At 37.6% G+C, this 23,608-nt stretch overlaps 2 protein-coding genes across 3 annotated transcripts in view; one reads left to right on the top strand and one right to left on the bottom strand.

Annotated features, from left to right (window-relative positions):
- The window catches only part of PIGU (phosphatidylinositol glycan anchor biosynthesis class U), a 240,873-nt gene that overhangs the window by 35,281 nt on the left and 181,984 nt on the right, over window positions 1–23,608 (bottom strand). The window lies entirely within an intron of this gene.
- ITCH (itchy E3 ubiquitin protein ligase) overlaps window positions 1–23,608 on the top strand; it is a 123,713-nt gene that overhangs the window by 60,686 nt on the left and 39,419 nt on the right. For both annotated transcript variants that reach the window (XM_082644639.1, XM_082644640.1), the window contains 5 exons: window positions 5,625–5,670; window positions 14,552–14,709; window positions 16,446–16,635; window positions 17,925–18,020; window positions 19,863–20,037. In XM_082644639.1, coding sequence (XP_082500765.1) covers window positions 5,625–5,670; window positions 14,552–14,709; window positions 16,446–16,635; window positions 17,925–18,020; window positions 19,863–20,037 — 665 coding nt within the window. The remainder of the gene's footprint in view (window positions 1–5,624; window positions 5,671–14,551; window positions 14,710–16,445; window positions 16,636–17,924; window positions 18,021–19,862; window positions 20,038–23,608) is intronic.

Genomic DNA, 23,608 nt, shown 5'->3' with positions numbered 1-23,608 from the left:
TATACTACGAAGATTTTTCTAATAAGATAGCATTATCTCTTTTGATAGTTAAAATTTTCATTTTTTTGGTAGATACAATTTTCATTCTTTTTGGTGGATAAATTTTCTAAAAATGGCAGTTATATAAGTAAACCCTTTTTCAGGTGAAACAGATTTTACTCACTATGTTTGTTTGTTCTTCCCACTTCAAGCTTTATTTAAAAACCAGAGAGCTTTATGTTCCCATTCTACCTCCCCTACCACTGTCTTCACTCAAGTAACACGATTAATATCCCAACTGAGAGTGTCATTTGTAACATTTTCTTTGATACTCTTCCTTATTTTTCTGTTTAGGAAGTAGTTACATAATTTGTCTTGATGTTTTCCTTTTCTTAAGTACAGAGTTAATCTGCTTTTATGAGTCTTTGGTAAGAAGAAGCCTTTGTTTAATTTGCTAGTTAGGTAGACTTATTATAGCTCTCAGATCTAAATTAACCTAACAAATTGAGAGTAGGTAGTTGTTCATTTCTGCAAGAACTTCCCATTCATGTATTTTGATTTCTTGGGTGGGTGGTGGTGGTTGATTGTTAGTTCAACACCTGTCTTCCCAAATATGGCATTCAACAAGAAACACTGAAAAGTATCATCATGAAAGGCAGTAGTTTTCCTAAAGAGAAATAAAAGTCTATTTTACTTTTAAATTTATGATAATAAAATAGGAACATATTCTTGTAAAGATCTTTATTCTTTACCATGGATGCTCTGGAAATGTATTTAAAATTAATTTGGGGATAGTTGTTGGCATATGTGACCTCCGGTTCTTATTGTGTATGTTCCATTTTGTTTTGGTTTTATCTCATTCTTTCCCAGTCTTTCTCATTAAACTATAGTTTTTGTGGTTTCTTTTGATTTTAGGATAAATAGTCATTTTCATGTGTGATTATATCTATAATGTTTCTTTTCAGTAAAATAAATTCTAAGAAACTAGATGAAGTTTTTTTGCTATGCCAAATATTATTTGAAATTACTATACCTCCGCTGGGTCTGGGTACCAACTAATTATTTTATAGAGAGAAACTTTGCTGTAATGGTATTTTTTAAAATTTGACTTATATTTGATTATTTTAAATGTTTGCTCAGAATATTAACTAACGTCACAAAAAAGCCAGCAAAACTTCCTTTACACACTTACGTTTTTTTAATCTTTATTAGTGCTATTTTAAAAATGGAAGTATTGGGAATTCCCTGGTGGTCCAGTGGATAGGACTTGGTGCTCTCACTGCCAGGGACCCGGGTTTGATCTTAAGAATTAGAATATGAACAATATCATTGCATCCACCCATGTTCTCCTCCCTATATCGATCCTTGTCTTTTCCCTAGAGATAATCACTATTCTGAACTTTGAATTTATCATTTCCTTGCTTTAAAATTTTTTTCACATATGCATGTGTCATTTTGCACTCTGAAAATATCAGTGTTGCCTTTTAAGATTTATCCATTTTTTGTCTGTAATTCACTTATTTTCATGGCTGTATAATAATCCATTGGGTGAATATACCACAGCTTATCCTTTTTTTTTTTTTTTTTTGCGGTACGTGGGCCTCTCACAGTTGTGGCCTCTCCCATCGCGGAGCACAGGCTCCGGACACGCAGGCCCAGCGGCCATGGCTCACGGGCCTAGCCGCTCTGTGGCATGTGGGATCTTCCCGGACCGAGGCACGGACCTGTGTCCCCTGCATCGGCAGGCAGACTCTCAACCACTGCGCCACCAGGGAAGCCCCGGTTTATCCATTTTTATGTCAAAGGACATTTGGGCTCTTTCCAGTTTTTTGCCATAATGAACATAAGTGATACATTGAACATTTTTATATTTATATGTGTCTCCTGGTACATAGGTTGAAAGGTCTTTGTAGGCTGTATACTTGGGAGTGGGATTCCTAGGATATGACGCAAGTGCATTTTCAGCTTTACAACATTTATTGTTTCTTCAAATATGCCTCTTTTTTGTAATTCTTTTAATTTTGATGAAATTTACAAAATAGATACTTAACCTTATAAAGTGTACAATTCATTGGCATTTAGTGTATTCACAGTGATGTGTATCCACTACCTCTCATTTCACAACTTTTTGATCACCCCCAAAAACCAAACCATTATCTGTTAAGTAATCACTCCCTATTCCCCCTCCCCTCCATCTCCTGGTAACCACTGATATGTCTCTATGGATTTGCCTCTTCTGAGTGTATCATAAAAAAGGAATCATACAATATGTGACCTTTTGTGTCTGGATTCTTTTGCTTAGCATATTGGTTTTGTTTGTTTGTTTTGGCCAGCTGCGCCTCTTGTGGGATCTCAGTTCCCCGACCAGGGATTGAACCTGGGCCACAGCAGTGAGAGCGCAGATTCCTAACCATTGGTCCGCCAGGGAATTCCCTGGATAATATTTCATTATGTGTATATATGCCACAATTTTTTTTAATCCATTTGTCCACTGATGGACATTTGCCTTATTTCCACCTTTTGGCTATTAATGAATTATAAATAATGCTGCTATAAACATTTGTGTCCAAGTTTCTTTGTGCATGTCTTGGATATATACCTAGGAGTGGAATTGCTGATGCTTGTTTTTGGTAGTTTCTTATTTCTTGCTTGTTAGTTTTCTTTTGATAAGTAGGTGTTTTATATTCTCCATTTGAAAATTGCAGTATCAGAAATATTTGGGGATATAAATGTTTTGACTCTCCTTAATTGAGGCTTGTTTTCTTATATGTTATGGCTCTTTGATTGCCAGTTTATATTGATCTTAGTCTGGGGGAATCTTAAGGGCCTAATAAGTTGGGGATTCTTTGCCCAGAGAAAATTTCTTTTGCTTCTGTTAGTGCCGGATGTGTCACCTACCTGGGAATACTTTAGCTCCTTTCCAGGATCCCCAGCCTAATGTGGATGTCTCTGGTTCAGCCCCCTCCTCTTGTTTCTGATCTACCTCAGAGCCCTCAGGGTAACCCTGTCTTTCACATGTGCTTACTGCACCCTGTTCTTGCTCTAGTATCAGTTCACTTGTTTGTTCATTTTGCTTTTGAGATTGCTAGGCACCCAAGTAGAAATAGTATGTTAAATTGCTTCATCTAAAAGCTGGTTCTTCTGTGGCAGGAGGATCCTTTTCAGTAGAATAGAAGAGATCTTTGTTGATCTTCTAACAAAGTGTCCTCTGGGTAAAATGTGTATTTAGAAATCTGATCAGGTTTTTGTTTTTTGGTTTTTTTTGGAGGAAATTTGGATTGGGAATACTTTTAAACAGCAGTATGTTTATAAAATACCAATTTAAATACAGCCTTTTTCCTCTTCTTGGACATTCATCGTATAAGTGTTGGATAGATAGATAGATTGATTGATTGATTGATTTATCTATTTATTTATCTGTTTATCTATCTATTTATCTGTTTATCTATCTATCTATTTATTTATTTATTTATGCATGCAGTATGTGGGCCTCTCACTGTTGTGTCCTCTCCCGTTGCGGAGCACAGGCTCTGGACGCACAGGCTCAGCGGCCATGGCTCACGGGCCCAGCCGCTCCATGGCATGTGGGATCTTCCCTGACCGGGGCATGTCCCCTGCATCGGCAGGCGGACTCTCAACCACTGCGCCACCAGGGAAGCCCAGATTTATATTTTTTAACTATTGTTGAAAGCACAAGATTAGATCTAAAAAATTTATGTCATAAATTTCATAGTTATGGCTTTTTTCTGTGTTGAAGTGAAATCAAAGATTGAACAAAAATAACCCTTGTTCGAACTTTGAAATGTAAGTGTCAGGAAACAATAATAGTTAATGTTTATAGCGTGCTTATATGTGCTGGGCACTGTTCTAAATGTTTAATTTTCACAACTGTTCTGTGAAGGTAGGCATCATTATTGTTCCCATTTTATACACGAGGTAAAAGGCACAGGAAAATCAATCGTATTTCTCTAAGGTCTCACAAAGTTAGTACATGTTGAACCTAGAATACAGACCCAGGCAGTCTGGCCTCAGTCTATGTCATTAAATATGTACTATGCTTCACTGTAGTAAATGATAAAGTTTAGAAGTAGCAATTATTGGTAGAGTTAAATGGATTATTTCAAATTGTCTTCTTATTTTTTGAAAAAAGTGGAATACTGATTGACTGATTTTAATAACTTATGATATTTTGTTTTGGTTTTCTGCTTTCATTTATGTCATTTATCAGCTATTTTAGGGGAATATATTCCATATAAAAATAATTCTTATAAAATTGAAGCATACTGTTTTCAGCCAAAATGTATTTCATTGTACCGTGTTTTTTAAAACCATTTTTAACAGCTTTATTGGCATGTATTTTATATTTCATAAAATTTACCTATTTCAAGTGTGTTAATTTAATGATTTTTAGTAATTTAATGATTTTTAGTAATTTAATGGAGTGATCTAATCATTTACTGTAAATCAGATTTAGAACATTTTCATTTGCTAGTAAGATCCCTCCTGCTTATTCACAGGAAATCCCATTTTGACCTCTAGCCTAGGGCAACCACTAATCTATTTTCTGTCTCTAAAAATTCATCTTTTCTGGACATTTTATGTAAATGGAATCATAACAATATGTAGTCTTTGTGCCAGGCTTCTTTCATTTAGCATAATGTCTTTTCAGGTTTATCAGTGACATAGCATGTTTCAGTAGTTTGTTCCTTTTTATTATTGAATAGTTTTCCATTGCATAGGTATACCACATCTTATCTATCTACCTGTACCATTTTTTTAAAATGTAACATTTCTAGATAAGACACTTGCCAACCTTGCTGAGTATGATATAGTAGTAGTATAGTGGTGACTCAGCATCTTTTTAATGAATTAATTCATTAATTATGCTTTGGAGTAATATAGTGATTTCACTGTTTGAAACTAGAGACTGTATTTAGGGACTATTATTCTTTAGCTAAATGGACCTAGACTGTTAAACTTGAGTTCTTTTTGCATTTCATAGTTTTTTAAACTTCTCTATATACTGTTTTTGCTGCAATCCGTGCGCCTACCTCTAGTAGCCTCCTTTTATCACTTGTATAATACGCAGGCCCTTACTGAATCCTAAGGATATTTCTCATGAATAAAATTTGAAGGAAGTGTGAATGTTGTGGCATTCATTTTGGCCACTTTGAGATCCATTTGTGCCTTTCCTGTTCTTGAAGCTATTTTCAAGACCTTTGCATAAGAAAGATTTTACTGATTTTTCTATATTCAGAATCTGTTTTATCATCGTCCTGCTGGTAGTCAGCACTTTTTTGGAGAGGTAGTTGACTCCTCCCTAGAAGATGACTAAAATACATTTGAATTAGAATCAAGCGTGACATTTCAAACAAGGCAGAAGCAGCATATGAGTAATATACCTTGACTAATTAACATCTCTTACACATAATAATCATTTGCACAAAATTTTTATAAAACTTCTCAATCACAAGAACATTTATCATATTTTCCTTTTAAATATCATGTTGGACTTTAACTCTGTTCCAGTATCTTCTTTACTAGAAAGATTTGGTTAAAGGTTTTGTTTACATAGCATGTTTAAGAAAAAGGTACAAACCACTTTCTGAAACTCGTTTTCTGTACAACTTTTATTGTTGTTAAAGGTGCTTCACAGAATGATGATGGCTCCAGACCCAAGGATGAAACAAGGTAAGAGTTCACTTATTACATACCACAGAATGCAGAAAGTAACAAGGGGAGAACAAGTAAGTTTCGTTTTAGTCAAAACTTTTAAATTCAGATTGATATAAAAATAAATGAGTATCAAAAATTTCAGGGCTTAAGGTAAGAAGGGAAATATTTATGGAAAATGCAAGACCCTAAGCTTATATGACTGCAGTTCTCTAGACTAGGCCAGAGATACCCAAACGCTAATACTTGTTCAGCTTATAGAAAGTGAATATGTTGGCACTTTTCCAAAGGTAGGGAAGTTCAGAATCCCAGGGTCATCATTGGGCTATTTTCTTTTCTAAGAAAGCTGGGCTATGATTTTTCTCACTGGGATTAAAAAGCAATAGAAAAGGTTTTTAAAATTAATAACTATCTGTAGACTGGAAGACAACTTATGCCTCTTGTGTTTCTTTTTATTTTTATGTTTCATAGTTTTTTTGAAGTCATGAAATTTCCCCCATAAAGATGTTTTAATACTTCAGATTTCTTTGGTCAAATACCTTCTCTTTTGCCTAATAAACCCATACTTTTGCATTAATAAGTGAGAATGTGGTAGAATTTTATAGTGCATTGAAAGGTTCTGTTTTGCCAGTCTCATTTCTTTTTTGCAAAATCTTTCTTATAATACTTTATGAAACTACTCTCGACAGCTGTTTCTTGAAAAGGCATTGCTAGAGCCCTGGCTTCGTGCCATTTATTTAATCAGTGCTTTACATTTTCCCAAGTGAATCGTTGTTCACAAATAATCTGAGGAACAATGTCTTCTAGGTTTATGAGACTGCCCGACTAATCTTTGAGCATGTCTTTTGTGTTAAGCATGAACTCCTTTGCATTAGCCTTTTCCAGAGAGCATACCTCTGAGAGGATGGGTTTGAAAAACATTTTGTAAACTGTCAAATGCTGTTTAAATGTTGCTACACAACAGTCATGGTGGTGAATCCCTTGCTTTTGTTTGCAGACTTCATAACTACAAGGCATGTGAACAAGGCAAAACCTCCCCCTCCCCCCAGTCATTTAAGAAGCTTACTAAACAGCTTTAGGTTCTTTTACTGTAATTCAAGCACTGCCTATATCATCAGTGTAGTCCTGTTGGTCTCCTTTCCCCCATAGCATGTCTGGATGTTGTATATTTCTCAGTGTTGTCTTCTGTCACTTTTATGAATTACCAAAATGATTGGTGCCTGGCATTCAAGATTTTGTTTTTGGATGTGCCTTCTTGACTGTTAATCTTTGATTTGTATATTGTGACCTTATTATATTAGCATCTTGGTTCTCCATGTTTCGATCAGGTACATATGTATGGTGAGATAAGCAGGGGTTTGTAAGACTGAAGCAGAAAACAAAGCCATAGTAGCACTTAATTCGTAGCTAAGTGCTTTTCACATATAATGATGGTGATAAGTGATAAGTTCACACTGACAATTCTGTACAGTATACAGGTTTCCATATTGGTTTTCAAAATTCATCTCAGGTTTTAGCTCCACAATCACTCATTAAAGGAACTAAAGTTAACCACCAGTGCTATTTTAGTATCACCATGTTTCTCAAGCTTCAGAGTACATTAGAATCACCTGGAAGACTTGTTCAACAACAGATTGCCCAGTCACAGATTGCCAAGCCTTGTGTCCTCTTCCCAAATTTTTACATCTAGGATGGGGCCCAAGATTTGCATTTCTAACAAGTTTCCAGGTGATACTGATAGACTAGGTCCTACACTTTGAGAACCACTATTCGGGAGACATACGGGTATTTCTTAGATTTCAACAAACTATTATGGGAAATCTTTCAGTTATGTAACAAAGTCTATTTCTTGAAAATCTAGGCTTGCACAGCTTGCCAGAAATGTCACTCGATCTTAATCTCATCCTCTTTTACTTCAGAGCTGGCTTGAATCCTGTTTCTTTTTTGAACTGCTTTTACTTGTATTTATTAGAAAATGATACATGATTTTTAAAATGTGAAACAGTCTATAAAATATGTAAAAACTTCATGGAAGAAATGGCATTTGACCTAAGACCATTAAGCATAGTTATAATTTGGGTATGCATGTCTTGAGGGAATTGGATGAAGGAGTTCTAGGTGGAAAGAAGAAAAACAGTCATGGAGGTGGGGAAGAACACAGGGGTTTTATTGGAAATCTTTAGCCTCAGTATTTGGCTGAAAATAGAGTAATTGAAAGTGGGAAATGGCAGGTACTGAATTTGAAAGTAGAATCAATCAGTATTTATTGCCTCTTACTATGTGTCAGGCAGTATGATGAACATGTTTCCTGTTATTTCAGTTAATCCTTAAATATTTTTATGAGGTAGGTATCATTTTTACAGGTTATGAGAAAACTGAGGCTCAGAAAGGGAAAGAAACTTGCCTGAGTTAATAGTGTAAGTGGCACAGTTGAACCTGGGACTGCCTTACCTTTAGAGCCTGAGTGTTTTACTGTTGCCTAAAGTGGAATGCTTTTTTTTACCAATAAATGTTATTTTTAGTACTGCAGAGGTTGGAGCCAGATGGAGATTTTGGTTTGCAAGTATAGGCTTCTAGAATCTTTTTCTCTGGAGAGGAATGTCTTTTAAAATATTTGAACAGAGCATTGGTATCATCAAAACACCATAAGAAAAATTATTTGACAGTCGTGTATAGTTTGGATTGTATGGTGGTGGTGAAGGTGGGAAGACCTATGTGGCAACTTATTACAGTAATCCACTGAGAGATAATGAGGGTTGGAACTGGAGCAGTGGTGGTAGAAGAGTAGAGAGAAAACGTGCCAGTGAAATCAGTGGGACTTAGTCATTGAGTATCAATAGGCACAGGAGAGAAGAAAAGTCAAATTGCCTGAGAGGATAGCAGAGTCACCCACAGAACTAGAACATAGGAGGAAGAGTGGCTTTAGCATTGGAGAGTTATTCTAGATCTCCTGCATTTAGCTGATAACTTGGTACCAGGGGATGAGAATGAGACAAAGATTCGAGTTTCTGATTTAGAATTATTTTAAAAGATGATCTTTGAAATCATGGAATTTGAGACCCTAGGCGAAAATTTGTGGAGAATGAAAAGTAAGACGAGAACAGAACCATAGGGACCTATATTTAGTAAAGTGGAGGAAGAGGACAAACCAAAGAAGGAATGGTTAGAAGTGGGGAGTACAAGATTAGAAAAGCAGTGTCACAGAAATTAAGAGAAAAATGTTTTTAAAAGATGGTGTATTTAACATTATCAAATACTGCAGGAGAGAATGAGATCTTAGCCTAATCAAGCCAGGGAAAACTGGCTGTATGGAAAAAGAAAAATCAGGTTAGAACTTCAGCTCATCCCCAAATGAAGGTAGATTCTAGGTTTTTTAAATTGATTTTTAAAAATGAAATTATAAAACCTTTAGAAGAAAATATCTCTGAATACATTTAATTATATAGAAATATAGAACTCTTGTGTGTTCCAACATATAGAAGCAAATGACCACTATTTAACCAATATGAAATTAGTACCTTTGGATTGTAAAAAGCTCTCGCAAATAATGAGGAAAAATGATTCCTTTATAATAGAAAAAACAAAAGACAGACATATACAGTGCGCGGAAGAGGAAACTCAGATGGCCTATAAATGAAATACTGTTGAACATTCATGTTTTTATTTACCAAATTGGCAAAGATTTAAAAGTATATAAATGGGGGCTTCCCTGGTGGCGCAGTGGTTACGAATCCGCATGCCAACGCAGTGGACACAGGGTCAAGCCCTGGTCCAGGAAGATCCAACATGCCACGGAGCATCTAAGCCTGTGCGCCACAACTACTGAGCCTGTGCTCTAGAGCCTGCGAGCCACAACTACTGAGCCTGCGTGCCACAATTACTGAAGCCCACATGCCTAGAGCCCATGCTTTGCAACAAGAGAAGTCACTGCATTGAGAAGCCCGCACACTGCAGCGAAGAGTAGCCCCCGCTCGCCGCAACTAGAGAAAGCCCACGCACAGCAATGAAGACCCAACGCAGCCAGAAAGGAAGGGCGGTCTGGAGGGAGGGAGGGAGGAAGGAGCAATGGGATAATATATTAAAATGTTAAAAGTATATAAATACTTTATGGTGAAATGGGCATTTTCATATCTGTCTGGTGGAGAACAGATCAATTATTACCTTTAAAAATATTTTTTTCTTGGGTGCAGTGGTTGAGAATCTGCCTGCCAGTGCAGGGGACACGGGTTCGAGCCCTGGTCTGGGAAGATCCCACATGCTGCGGAGCAACTGGGCCCGTGAGCCACAGCTACTGAGCCTGCACGTCTGGAGCCTGTGCTCCGCAACAAGAGAGGCCGCGATAGTGAGAGGCCCACGCACCGCGATGAAGAGGGGCCCCCGCTCGCCGCAGCTAGAGAAAGCCATCGCACAGAAACGAAGACCCAACGCAGCCAAAAATAAATAAATAAATAAATAAATTTTTAAAAATATATTTTTTCTTAAATTAACAGTCAATATTTCAGTTTAAAATATTTGCCTACTTTGACCTAGCTATTCTATTCTGGCAGTCTACCTGAAGGAAATAGAAAATGTCACTCCCTTCCCTAAAAAAGATTAGATTATGGTATGTCCATAGGATAGAGTATTCTACAGTCATTAGAAGTGTTTTCGGATAATTTGGGTGAAATGCCCAGTATATAATGAATAATAAAGAAAGAAAAACTCACCCAGGATATGAAACATTGTATGATCACATACATGGTATGATCAGTCATAGCCAATGCAAAAGGATGGACAAGAGATTATCTCTTAATGGTAATAATCTCTAGAATGTACGATTGAAAGTAATTTTTATTTTATAATTAGAAATTAGTTTTTATTTTGAAAACCTCTTAAAATTTAAAATGCACTAAATACATTAATTGTATAAATACCAAGAATTACAGTGAAGGAAAGGAGAATGAGAGGATAGCTAGAAGAGTAATTAAGATTGAGGAAGTGTTTTAATTATACTTGTGACTGAGAGGAACAGTCTAGAAGGAAGATGATGGAAGAGAGAAGAAAGGTGTTAAATGATGGTGAAAAGTCCTAGAGCATATTATTTGTGTCCTGAAATCAAAGACCCACAAGACAAATTAGCCTTGAAGAAGTGAAGATAGATTTTCTTTTCCCCAGAGGTGGGAAGCAAACAGATGAAGATAATGGTGGCACAGAGAAATGTTAAAATAGAGAAAAAAGAAGGATAGCTGATAATCATCATTTTAGGGAAGAGGTGGAGTCAGGGTCATTTACAAATTGGGATTAGGTATTTGAGGAGATGGGAAAAGTTTTCAATGAGCAATGGGAACGTGGCCAGGAGTAGATTAGAGATGTAGAAAATGATTGATTTACAGGCAGTATGGATAGCCCAGTTGAAGTTGAATAAGGTGAACTGAAGTCCATGTTGCCTCAGTCTTTTTGAAGTGATCAGGCTTTAGGAAAGTGAAGTTTGTCAGAATAGAAAGATATAGACACTATAGAATGGACTTGAGGACACGGGGAGGGGGAAGGGTAAGCTGGGACAAAGTGAGAGAGTGGCATGTACACATATACACTACCAAATGTAAAACCGATAGCTAGTGGGAAGCAGCTGAATAGCACAGGGATCAGCTCGGTGCTTTGTGACCACCTAGAGGGGTGGGATAGGGAGGGTGGGAAGGAGGGAGATGCAAGAGGGAAGAGATATGGGGATATATGTATAGCTGATTCACTTTGTTATAAAGCAGAAACTAACACACCATTGTAAAGCAATTCCAATAAAGATGTTTTTAAAAAAGTACACTAAAGGATTCTGCCACCTTAGAAAAAAGAAGATATAGACTAGAGAAGCACAATATTAACATTTTCTATCTTTTGCTTGGGTCTGTGTAACTGTATAGGACCTAGCAAAAGCTCTTTGTCCTTCTAAATTACTGTTAAACTTTTTATTACTGTTAATTTTAACACCACCACACTAATCTCATTGAACCTGTGGTGTAGGTTGTCATAGTCACCTGTCATTTCTAATTCTTCAGCTTCTGGGAGACTTGAGCTTTGATTTGTTTTTGTTTGGTTGTTTTTTTTTTGTTTTTATTTATTTTTGTCTTTTAATATTTATTTTTTGGCTGCATCAGGTCTTAGTTGCGGCGCGCAGGATCTTTTGTTGCAGCGCCTGGGCTCTTCATTGCAGTGCATCGGCTTCTCTCTAGTTGTGGCACGTGGGCTTGGTTGCCCTGCTCCATGTGGGAATCTTAGTTCCCCTACCAGGGATCGAACCAGTGTCCCCTGCATTGCAAGACAGATTCTTAACCACTGGATCACCAGGGAAGTCCCTGTTTTTGTTTTTTTAAACAGGAAAAAAGTACTCACTTAGCACAAAAAAAGAATTTTTGTCTTATGAGTCATTGGAAATGAGAACCTTAGAACTTTCCTTACCGGGCCCAGCACAAGATTTGTTAGGACCTTTTGTAGAACTATCTGCCCCTTTAATTTGGTACTTTACCTGGTTTATTTACTCTAGTAATACACATGTAATTTCTCATCTGGAACATTCTTCAGCGTTACTTGTTGACCCCAGAGAACAGTAGTCGGAAAAGTAAATGAAGGACTAGTTGTAGTGAAAAGATTGCTTGGGGGTGGCGAGTATTGGGCAATAGTGAATTAAGGTACTTGGGAAAGTAGCCTATCATAGAGCCCAGCTGAGACTTGAAGAGAACTGATGGACTGTGAAGATAGAGAGGGGATTAAAGTCATGATGAGACTGAATAAAAGATACAGTAGGAGGCAAGTAGAAGGAATAGAAGGTTGTAGGAATTTCAGCGTTTAAGGTCTAGGAGGAGGAGCGATTCTAACTAAGTATAAAGAAAATTTAAGGAATCATAGTACACAGCTTGTCGGATAATTATGTTGAGAAATTGAGGCCAAAATACTAGAAGGGTGAGCAGCATGGATGTTAAAATCTCCAAAATGGGGCTTCCCTGGTGGCGCAGTGGTTGAGAGTCTGCCTGTCGATGCAGGGAACGCGGGTTCGTGCCCCGGTCTGGGAAGATCCCACATGCCGCGGAGCGGCTGGGCCCGTGAGCCATGGCCGCTGGGCCTGCGCGTCCGGAGCCTGTGCTCTGCAACGGGAGAGGCCACAACAGTGAGAGGCCCGTGTACCGCAAAAAAAAAAAAAAAATCTCCAAAATGTTAATCTTCAACAACAGAGCATAACATTTTTGGAATCCAGTTTCTTCTGTACCTCTGTTTGTCATAGCAGATTTACCTCATGCCCTGAATGTTCCCCTTCCCTCACATATCCCTAAAACGTGGCCAGCAGTGGAAGTGTAATTTAGTTGAACATTATAGCTGGGAAGGTTTTAAGGAATCATTTAATCCAGGTAAATGCACTTTTGAGGTACAGAGAGATTAAATAACTTTTCTTTGGTCATATAACTTGTCAATGGCAGAGTTGGAGCTCGAAACCTCAATTTCCCATTTTTGGTCCATTCTACCAGTTGTTTGTCTTTTTAAAAGCATCAGGAATCTTTTTTTCAAGCTAATTAATCACCTCTTAAAATAGTATAGAGAGGAAATACGCAGAGTCTCAGAGTTCTACGACTCAAAGGGGGGTATATGACTCTTCACCTAGGGGAAGGGGAGCAGTGTCAAAGCTGACTTTTGCTGCATTCCCTTCATATTCTGGGGTTGCTTGGTCTTCTTGCAGGTGGTCGGCACTAACCAGGTGCTGACTGCCTGTTACTGAGCTTTTCCGTTTATTCAGAATAAGCATTTGAGGAACCCCACAAAGCAGTATTTGTCATGCCCTGCTGTTCACACACATCATCTGGAGATCTTGTTAAAATGCTATTTCTGATATAGTGGGTTGGGAGTGGAGTCCAAGATTGTGCATTTCTAACAAGCTCCTGTGTATTGTGCTTGCTTCTGGTCCAAATGCCACACTTTGACTTCTGGGAAACATAGTATGAAAATGATTTAATGGTACTGCCTCTATTTTAGTTTCTTCAATCTATCAGATTTTATTCAGGCTTGTTGTGAGGTCCAGGAGTATGGATTAATACTGAGTAGTGGTTTCCAGTTACCAGGTAGTAGATATCAGGGCTTTAGCCGAGGCATCTCCAAACTAGCTAACTCATGCTTTGCTATTTCTAGTCAGTGACTAGCATCTCCAAACTTACTAACTCATGCTTTGCTTTCTATTTCTAGTCAATGACTAGACTCTCCTGGGAAAAGGAATCACCTGTGTTTAACTGACAGTAACTTTGTATCTGACATTCCTGTTAGTGTTCTTCCCCCTTTCTCTCCAATTGATGTCATTGCTTTGAAGAAATGATAGTTCCTTTAAAAAGGTCTGTGGGCACCTCTCTTCTAGATCAATTACCTTTAACATTTTGTATACCATTTGCTGGGATGGGGAGAGAGCACCTATTCCTGGGAAATAAGTGTACTTCTTTCTCCTGTTGTGGAACAGTCAGCTTTGCCCCATACCTAAATAATATTAAGAGCCAGTGGAAACCAAGAAAATGATGATTAAGTTATCTGTGCTTGTGATAAAATAGTGCCCTTTCTAAGGCATTTGGAATTTTGAGAATTTGACTCCATTTCTACTTACACAGGGCCTCTGAAGAGTTATTTGAAATCTGAACCAGCACACCTAATAGTTCTGATTGGTCCCCTAAGTACTTCTGTGCCATTGAGTAACCCCTCACATATTTCTACATGGGCTCTGAGGCACTATATGTAAGACTACCATAAGAGCTGTTTATGTATTTGATAAGGCTGGCTAGAAATTAGGAAGGTTTTCTCAAGCTCCTGAAACTTTAAGTTTTGGTCTTCCTGTTGTTTTTTTTGTTAAATTCAAAGAGCATTCTTTTTCCCTTCTGTTCCCGGCCATCTTACCCAGAGCGAACACAAATGGATCAGACCACCCTGAGGATGCAGGGTCTGGTGAAAATAGGAGGGTCAATGGGAACAATTCTCCATCACTCTCAAATGGCGGTTTTAAACCTTCTAGGCCTCCAAGACCTTCACGACCACCTCCACCTACCCCACGTAGACCAGGTGTGTATTCTAGCCATACACTAGGGATGTAGGTCTCAGTACCATGATTATAAAATTCTTTTTGGGAATTGATCCTCAGGTAAGTGTTAAGAGACCCTTTTAGGTTGGTTTTCTAGCTGAATTTTTACATTTAAGATTTTGGCCAAGAATGATTTTTCTGTAGTTAATCAAGATGTACCTGTTCCCCAAGTTTTTCTGCCAGGTGTGAAGTTATTGAGGCAGGTGCTCTACTGAGAATGAAAATCGTGTGTGCTGGGAGTTCGCTGATGGCCTAGTAGTTAGGATTCTGGGCTTTCACTGCCGTGGCCCGGATTCAGGGAACTGAGAATCCTGTAAGCTGCACAGTGCAGCAAAAATTAAAAAAAAAAAAAAAGGGAAATCACATGTGTACTATAAAAAGTAGAGGCAATACAGATAAGATTGCAACTTTCTGTCAGGGTTTGTAACTGTGGACATAAGCATTTCATAGAGTCAAGGATCTGGTCAAGGATATATCTCATTATATCCTTTAAAAAGACAATCAGTAAATAGCAAATAACCCAACAATGCTAAATGATATTCAGATTTTAAAGCAAAAATCACACAAGTAAACATTTCATATAGTAAAAATATAAACATTTACAGTTAGAATATTTATTTTTCCTGATTAGCCAGTACAAATCTTTTAATCTCTTTTTACTTCCCTCTGTTAGTATGTGAACAGGAAATGTAAAATAATCCAAATAATATTAGAAAAGTAAATTGGTTGTCCACAAATCATTTTATTAAATGACATTGTGTTTAAATATATATCTTCCCCCTTTTTTTCTGTAGATAATTGTGTTCATAGTATATTCCCAGTCTTTAAGATCATATACTACTTTGTCATAATATTAGTGACTTCCTCCAGGAATTGTTTTGTCAACAAGTATTTCTTGAAGATGTGATGTACTCAAGCAATAATATTCTTTTTTTTTTTTTTTTTTGGCCACACTGCAAGGCTTGCAGCATCTTAGTTCCCCAAGCAGGGACCGAACCCAGGCTCTTGGCAGTGAAAGCACGGAGTCCTAACCATTGGACAGCCAGGGAATTCCCGCAGTGATATTCTTAAAAATAGTTATTATCCGTCAGATCTTCCATATTATAGGTAACGCCAAAAATTAGTCTTGGATCTGTAGGCGTTCATAGGAAAGACAGTTTTAAGGACCTGGAAAATTACTAAATGAACTTATATGCAGGGATACCAACACTTTTCTGTTCTAAAAGTTATTTCCTGTGGCATCAAGAAATCAGCATCTGTATGTGCCTTGTAATTAATAATGAGACATGGAGTAAATGGAACCTTAAAAGTTGTAAACAATGGGCTTCCCTGGTGGCGCAGTGGTTGAGAGTCCGCCTGCCGATGCAGGGGACACGGGTTCGTGCCCCGGTCCGGGAAGATCCCACATGCCACGGAGCAGCTGGGACCGTGAGCCATGGCCGCTGGGCCTGCGCGTCCGGAGCCTGTGCTCCACGACAGGAGAGGCCACAACGGTGAGAGGCCCAAGTATCGCCAAAAAAAAAAAAAAAGTTGTAAACAAGCCTATTAAGTGGGACCATTGGCTATTTCCCATTATTTATCTTACTTAAGTAATTTTCATCTGCATATCCATATCTTAAATTTTATATTTATCATCTACCTTTTTATTTTAAGTTAAAATTCTCTCCTGAATTTATATTTCTGAAAATTGTTTTTCTGTTTTCCTCAAATCTTAAAGCATCTGTCAATGGCTCACCATCTGCCACTTCTGAAAGTGATGGCTCTAGTACAGGCTCTCTGCCACCAACGAATACAAATTCAAATACATCTGAAGGAGCAACGTCTGGATTAATAATTCCTCTTACTATATCTGGAGGTTCAGGCCCTAGGCCACTAAATCCTGTACCTCAAGCTCCCCTCCCACCCGGGTGAGTAATTGCTTTTGGTTAACATGTTTTCTTTAGACTTCTGCATATACATATTAATAAGGGAAATAGTACTGAACTCCATTCTTTAAAAAACTGTCTTATAACTCTGTATAGTGTGTTGGGGGGTGTCTAGAGTCAAACTGAACAAAAAAGCTTTGCCACATTTGAAATTTCTCCCTCATTTCCGGAGCAAAGTGAAAGAAAAAAAAAACTTTTTTTATTGAAGGACTCTGAGCCATAGAAAGTTCACCAAGACCAAGTAATAAAATAGTCCCAGATTGTCTTTTCTTTTGAAGGGGGGAAAATCACTTAATTTTTTTACCATTATAAATTCATAGCAGAGTAATAATGATTTAGGAAACTGAGAGGATTACAAATCAATCTCATGTAAATCTCTACTGATTATTTTTTAAATTAATAATACTCTGATAGTTATACACACCACACACACACACACACACACACACACACATATTTTGTGTCATTCAAATTAATCCAGAGCTCAGAATGCTAAACAGAAATTAATTGACTAAGTGATAAATTTAAAAACTCTCATGATGAGGAGTTTAATTGCTAAAGAGACTGTATTACTTATGTGGGTAGTTAGGCCATTTTCCTTTTTGAAAGCCTACATGGGAAGCCAGATTAGAAAATTATTTGTGCAAGGGATAAGAAGTGATTGGTTCTTCTAAACTTTGTTGGTTTATTCCAACAGAGTGGGTGCTCTTAGAAGTGACTGGTTCTTCTAAACTCTGTTGGTTTATTCCTGTCTTTTTTACTTTGGGGATAAACCTACCAAAGAGACTGGAATACTCATATTGCCTTTGTCCTTGGTACTGTGCAGGAGCACATCTGAAAGAGTCTTATTCTTTGATTTCAGTGTTTCTAGTACCAGAACTGTCCTTTGCCCTTCAGTTAACAGCTCAGTCTTTCATCAGATTTCATAACAATAATTACAGTTTTCTTTTCCACTCAAGTCCTATGTATACCCTGATCAGATTGAGACAGTTTTTGTATCCTGAATGCATTGCTTTAAGCCTCTTTAGAAATATAAGACATCTCCTAAAGCAGATACTTCTGCAGGAGAAATCTCATCCACTGTGTGTCACCCTCAGTATAACATTTCTTGACTTTATTCCTAAATTCTTTTGGTATCTGCTTTATATACTGACATGCTTGTTTGTCTCAGCTCTGTAATATTGTCATATAAGAGAAGAAGACAAAGACAAGATTAAAAAACCAGGCTATTCGTACATGTAGCATATCAGCTTTTTAATTTTATGTTTAAGTTGGGAGCAGAGAGTGGACCAGCATGGACGAGTTTACTATGTAGATCATATTGAAAAAAGAACAACGTGGGATAGACCAGAACCTCTACCTCCTGGGTAAGTGTCTGTATTGAAGAAGAAAAAAAGTATTTATTCAGAACTATAGATTGTATCTATACAAAAATCTTCCCTACCTTCCTACTTTTCCTCTTCTGTCGATCTTGTCTCTCTCTATTTTGTTTTATGACAGGTGTAGACTAAAAAGAAGAGAGTCAGGGAATTGATTGACCATGATGAATGACTTTTATTTTCACTCATTTCTGACCTAAAGAAAGATTCCGTTTCCTTTGTGAACTTTTACCTGGCTCAAACTGCAGGGTTTTAAGATTAGCTTTTTTTTTTTTTAACTGTATAAGAATTATAGCCCCTATCCTATATATGGTGAAGTTCATATTATAAAAAGCTAATATATAATAGTGAAGTCATTGCAAGATAGTTGGGAAAATATTAATAATAATAAAATGAGGATATATTAATAGAATGTGTTAAGCATTTAACATTTATATTATATAAAATAATTGGAATAAAAAATATTTTCATTTGAGGGAAGTCAGTAGCAAATATGGGGAAATATTTAATCTTGCTAGTAATCTTAAATACACACCTAAAAAGTACAGTGTTGGTGAGACTGTAGAGGAACTTTACCTCATAACGTTGCTAGTGGTAGTATGAATTAGTTACAACCCTCACAGAAAGTATATATAACCATAATAATACCCATACCCTTAGTAACCCTTTCCAGGAAATTTATCCTAAAGAAATAATGCAAAGGAAGAAAAACTTTTTTGATATATAAATGGTATTTATTATTTTACTACAGTTGGCGCTCCAATATTGGGGGGGAAATTCCAAGATGTTTCAAAAGACAAAATTTTGAATTTTGAAAATTGAATTTCCCAAGCCCTGGCAACTATTTACATAACATTTTATTGACAGCTATTTACGTAGCATTTACATTGTATTAGGTATTACAAGTAATCTAGAGATGATTAAAGTATACTGGATGATGTGCCTGGTTATGTGCAAATACTATGCCATTTTATATGAGGGACTTGAGTATCTGAGGAGTGTTCTGGAACCAATTCTGTATTTATAATATTAGACTAGTAGGCATAATAACCCTAAATAATCAACCAGGTAGACATAACCAAGTTATTTTATCAATGTTTACTTGATAAGTTATGTACCCAGTTGAAATGGTAAATAAGATAGTTGTATTCTTGTGAAAAAGTGCTTTTTCTGACATCTGTGAAAAACACCCTCTCTCCCCCCGCTTCTGTGTGTGTGTGTATGTTTCTGTCCCTATTAGGATTGCAACAGTCAAAAGAACATTTGAAAGAAAGAAAATGGGAGGTTTTGTCTTAATGGTTGTTTGAGACTTAATCAGTAAGATACATTCTGTTTTAAAAACCTGACTGATACACCTTAACTTTTAAGAAAGAAATTTTTACACACATTCCTCTTAAGTTCACTTATAGACCATTTAAAAATATATAAAATAGGGCTTCCCTGGTGGCGCAGTGGTTGAGAGTCCGCCTGCCGATGCAGGGGACACAGGTTCATGCCCCGGTCCGGGAAGGTCCCACATGCCGCAGAGCAGCTGGGCCCATGAGCCATGGCCGCTGAGCCTGCGCATCCGGAGCCTGTGCTCCGCAACGGGAGAGGCCACAGCAGTGAGAGGCCCTCATACCGCACCAAAAAAAAAAAAATTATATATATATATATATATATATATATATATATATATATATATATATATAAAATACTTCAGGTAAATCAAAAGTAGTATTGCAAGGGAAAATCTTACCAAACCTGTACCAGGGCTAAAATGAAGTCCTGTTTAATTCTTACCTGTTTCATGAGTATCTGTTGAATCCAGTTGTTTTTGTCCTGATTTAGCTGGGAACGGCGGGTTGACAACATGGGACGTATTTATTATGTTGACCATTTCACAAGAACAACGACGTGGCAGAGGCCAACACTGGAATCCGTCCGGAACTATGAACAGTGGCAGCTCCAACGTAGTCAGCTTCAAGGAGCTATGCAGCAATTTAACCAGAGGTTCATTTATGGGGTGAGCATATGTACTTGCATTATAAACTTAATGAATGTTTGATTTTTAACCTTTTCTTGCATATGAAATGTAAAGCACTAAAAAGAAAGTACAAGTAGGATGGCAACCCAGTTGTTGCTGTTGATAGATTATTATTTTTAGACCTTGTTTCCGGTATTCTGTGTAGGTGATTTATTCTTTTCTTTTTAAAAATTCCGGAAGTTCAAACTCCTTTGCTTTGTTACTGTCGAAAATAAAAAAGAAGTTAGGACGACTTAAAATTCATTTATGAAAGAATAGTAAAAATAAATCCAAGCAGTTTAAAAAGAAAACAGTTCTGAATTTAATACTGCCTAACTTAGCAGAACATTAGATGGCTTGGGTCTAATAGCACCTGACTCAATTGTAGTGAACTAATGATGCAACTGAATCATTTTATAACATATAAACGTAAAATTTATGCAATAATTATTTGGTGCTGTGGGAGACTAAAGAAATTTGATTCCTTATAGGATGATGTTAAATATATTATTATGGCTTTAAAACCATATTATCTTTGGTATCAAAACATCTCATTTCTGGAAATGGTTTAAATTTTACATAAACCAACTCTCCAAGAGTTCAAGAGAAGCTGACCCTCTCCGTTGCCATCTCTTCTCTTCTACTACCATCAGTATCATCCCTGTTAGAATCCATAAGAGTAAATTCCTATTCTCACTAGGCATTACCTTTTTTTGCTTTTTCTCCATATTTCTGTTTCTTGGACCTCATCATCATAACAGTCACTCACTGATGTAGATAAATACACCTTTATCAGCAGCTTTCCCTTCACTACCTGGTTATGACTAAAATAACTTGCTTTCACGCAACAGTTTTTCTTGCCACCTTCTGTCACAGCAGAAAATAGCTGTCACTATCTTCCCCTTCCCAGTGGTTTTAGAGGTGAAATTAATTTTTGTCTCGTCTACTTTACCGTTTTCGTTTTATTTTCTACAATGCTGTTTTACGTCTTCCTTTCTTTCTAAATTATAATCACCTTTGGTATGCCTGGCTAAATTTCTTTTAGGTTTGAATACCTAGCTTGCCTGCCTTCTTAAAAGCTAGTTTCCACATAGGTGTCCAGTGGAAAGAGCATGGGCTTTGGAGTCGGATACATCTGGGTTCAAATCCTGGTTCTACAGTTACTTTCTCTGTATGACTTTGAGTAAGTTACTTAACCTCATCAAGACTCATTTACTTTATCTATACAATAGATCCATATATAAAATTACCTCAGAGGGTTTTTTTTTTTTTGAGGATTCTGTAAAATAAAGTTCCTAATATGTTTGGCACATACTGGTTACATAGAAATGTTAGTTTTCATCTTTTCTCTCCCTCATATCCACAACTGCAAATGTGCCCTTTATCTCACTTTTATAATACATGATCTTTTTTTTAATACATTTATTTATTTATTCATTTATTTAATTTTTGGCTGCATTGGGTCTTTGCTGCTGCACACAGGTTTTCTCTAGTTGCTGAGAGCGGGGGCTATTCTTTGTTGCAGTGCATGGGCTTCTCATTGTGGTGGCTTCAGTAGTTGTGGCACACGGGCTTCAGTAGTTGTGGCTCGCGGGCTCTAGAGCACAGGCTCAGTAGTTGTGGCACACGGGCTTAGTTGCTCCGTGGCATGTGGGATCTTCCCAGACCAGGGCTTGAACCCGTGTCCCCTGCATTGGCAGGCGGATTCTTAACCACTGCACCACCAGGGAAGCCCCTATAATATATGATCTTTTATTTTATTTTTATTTTCATTGAAGTATAGTTGGTTTACAATATAGTTATTCAATGTATATAGGTATACAACATAGTTATTCAAATTTTTATAGATATTCCATTTAAAGTTATTATAAAATAGTGACTATATTCCCTGTGCTATACAATATATTCGTTGTAGCTTATTTATTTTGTATGTAGTAAGTAGTTTGTACCTCTTAATCCCCTACCCCTATCTTGCCTCTCCCCCTTTCCCTCTTCCCGCTGGTAACTACTAGTTCTCTATATCTGTGAGTCTTTTTCTATTTTGTTCATTCATTTGTTTTAGTTTTTAGATTCCATATATAAGTGATAACATACAGTATTAGTCTTTCTCTGACTTATTTCACTAAGCATAATACCCTCCAGGTTCATCCATGTTGTTGCAAATGGCAAAATGTCCTTTTTTTTGGCCGAGTAGTATTCCATTGTGTATATATACCACATATTCTTTAGCCATTCATCTGTTGATGGATACTTTTTTTACTTCCATATCTTTCTTGGCTATTGTAAATAAAGCTGCTATGAACATGGTGGTGCATGTATCTTTTTGAATTAGTGTTTTTGTTTTCTTCAGATATATACATCCAGGAGTGGAATTGCTGGATCATGTGGTAGTTCTATTTTTAGTCCCCTTTTTTTTTTGGCTGCACCATGTGGCATGCAGGATCTTAGTTCCCTGAGCAGGGATTGAACCCGTGCCCCCTGCAGTGGAAGCACGAAGAAGTCTTAACCACTGGACCACCAGGGAAGTCCCTGCTTTTAGTGTTTTGAGGAACTTCCATACCGTATTCCAAAGTAGCTGCACCAATTTACATTTCTACCAATAGTGTGCAGGATTCCCTTTTTCTTTACATCCTCACCAACATTTGTTTTGTGATGTTTTCAATGATAACCATTCTGATGGGTGTGAGGTGATATCTCATTGTGGTTTTGATTAGTGATGTTGAGCATCTTTTCATGTGCCTGTTGGCCATCTGTATGTCTAGTACATGATCTTTTTTTTTTTTTGCTGGACTCGGGCCTCTCACTGTTGTGGTCTCTCCCGTTGTGGAGCAAGGACTCTGGACGTGCAGGCTCAGCGGCCATGGCTCACGGGCCCAGCCGCTCCGCGGCATGTGGGATCTTCCCGGACCGGGGCACGAACCCGTGTCCCCTGCATTGGCAGGCAGACTCTCAACCACTGTGCCACCAGGGAAGTCCTAGTACATGACCTTTAAAAACACTATTTTTAAAGACAGATTTAACAGATTCTTGGAGCACCTACAGTGTGTATTGCTTTATTGTAAACTTGACCAATTAAATACTCAGAGTCTTTGGAACTTTTCTAGAATTGCAGCTTTTACTCATCAACCATTTTCTTTTTTTCTTCTTCTATCCAAATTCTTACTCTTTGCTCTTGTTATAGAGTGGTTCTAAATTATAAAGAACTTAAACAGCCTATTTTAGTTATGAACTGAATTGAACATTCTTAATACCAGCTACTTAAAAAGTGGTGGGGTGGGGCTTCCCGGGTGGGGCTTCCCTGGTGGCTCAATGGTTGAGAGTCCGCCTGCCGATGCAGGGGACACGGGTTCGTGCCCCGGTCCGGGAGGATCCCACATGCCGCAGAGTGGCTGGGGCCCGTGAGCCATGGCTGCTGGGCCTGCGCGTCCGGAGCCTGTGCTCAGCAACGGGAGAGGCCACGGCAGTGAGAGGCCCGCGTACTGCAAAAAAAAAAAAAAAAAAAAAAAGTGGTGGGGTGTTGCTGATAAAAGTCTGTTTATTGGGTAGATGCAGTGGTCTTTGTTCTGACCGT

The sequence above is a fragment of the Mesoplodon mirus genome, assembly GCF_964341445.2.
Source record: "Mesoplodon mirus genome assembly, chromosome: 15".
Taxonomy (NCBI): Eukaryota; Metazoa; Chordata; class Mammalia; order Artiodactyla; family Ziphiidae; genus Mesoplodon; species Mesoplodon mirus.
The sequence above is the reverse complement of the archived record's forward strand: the minus strand, read 5'-3'. Positions and strand labels throughout refer to the sequence as shown.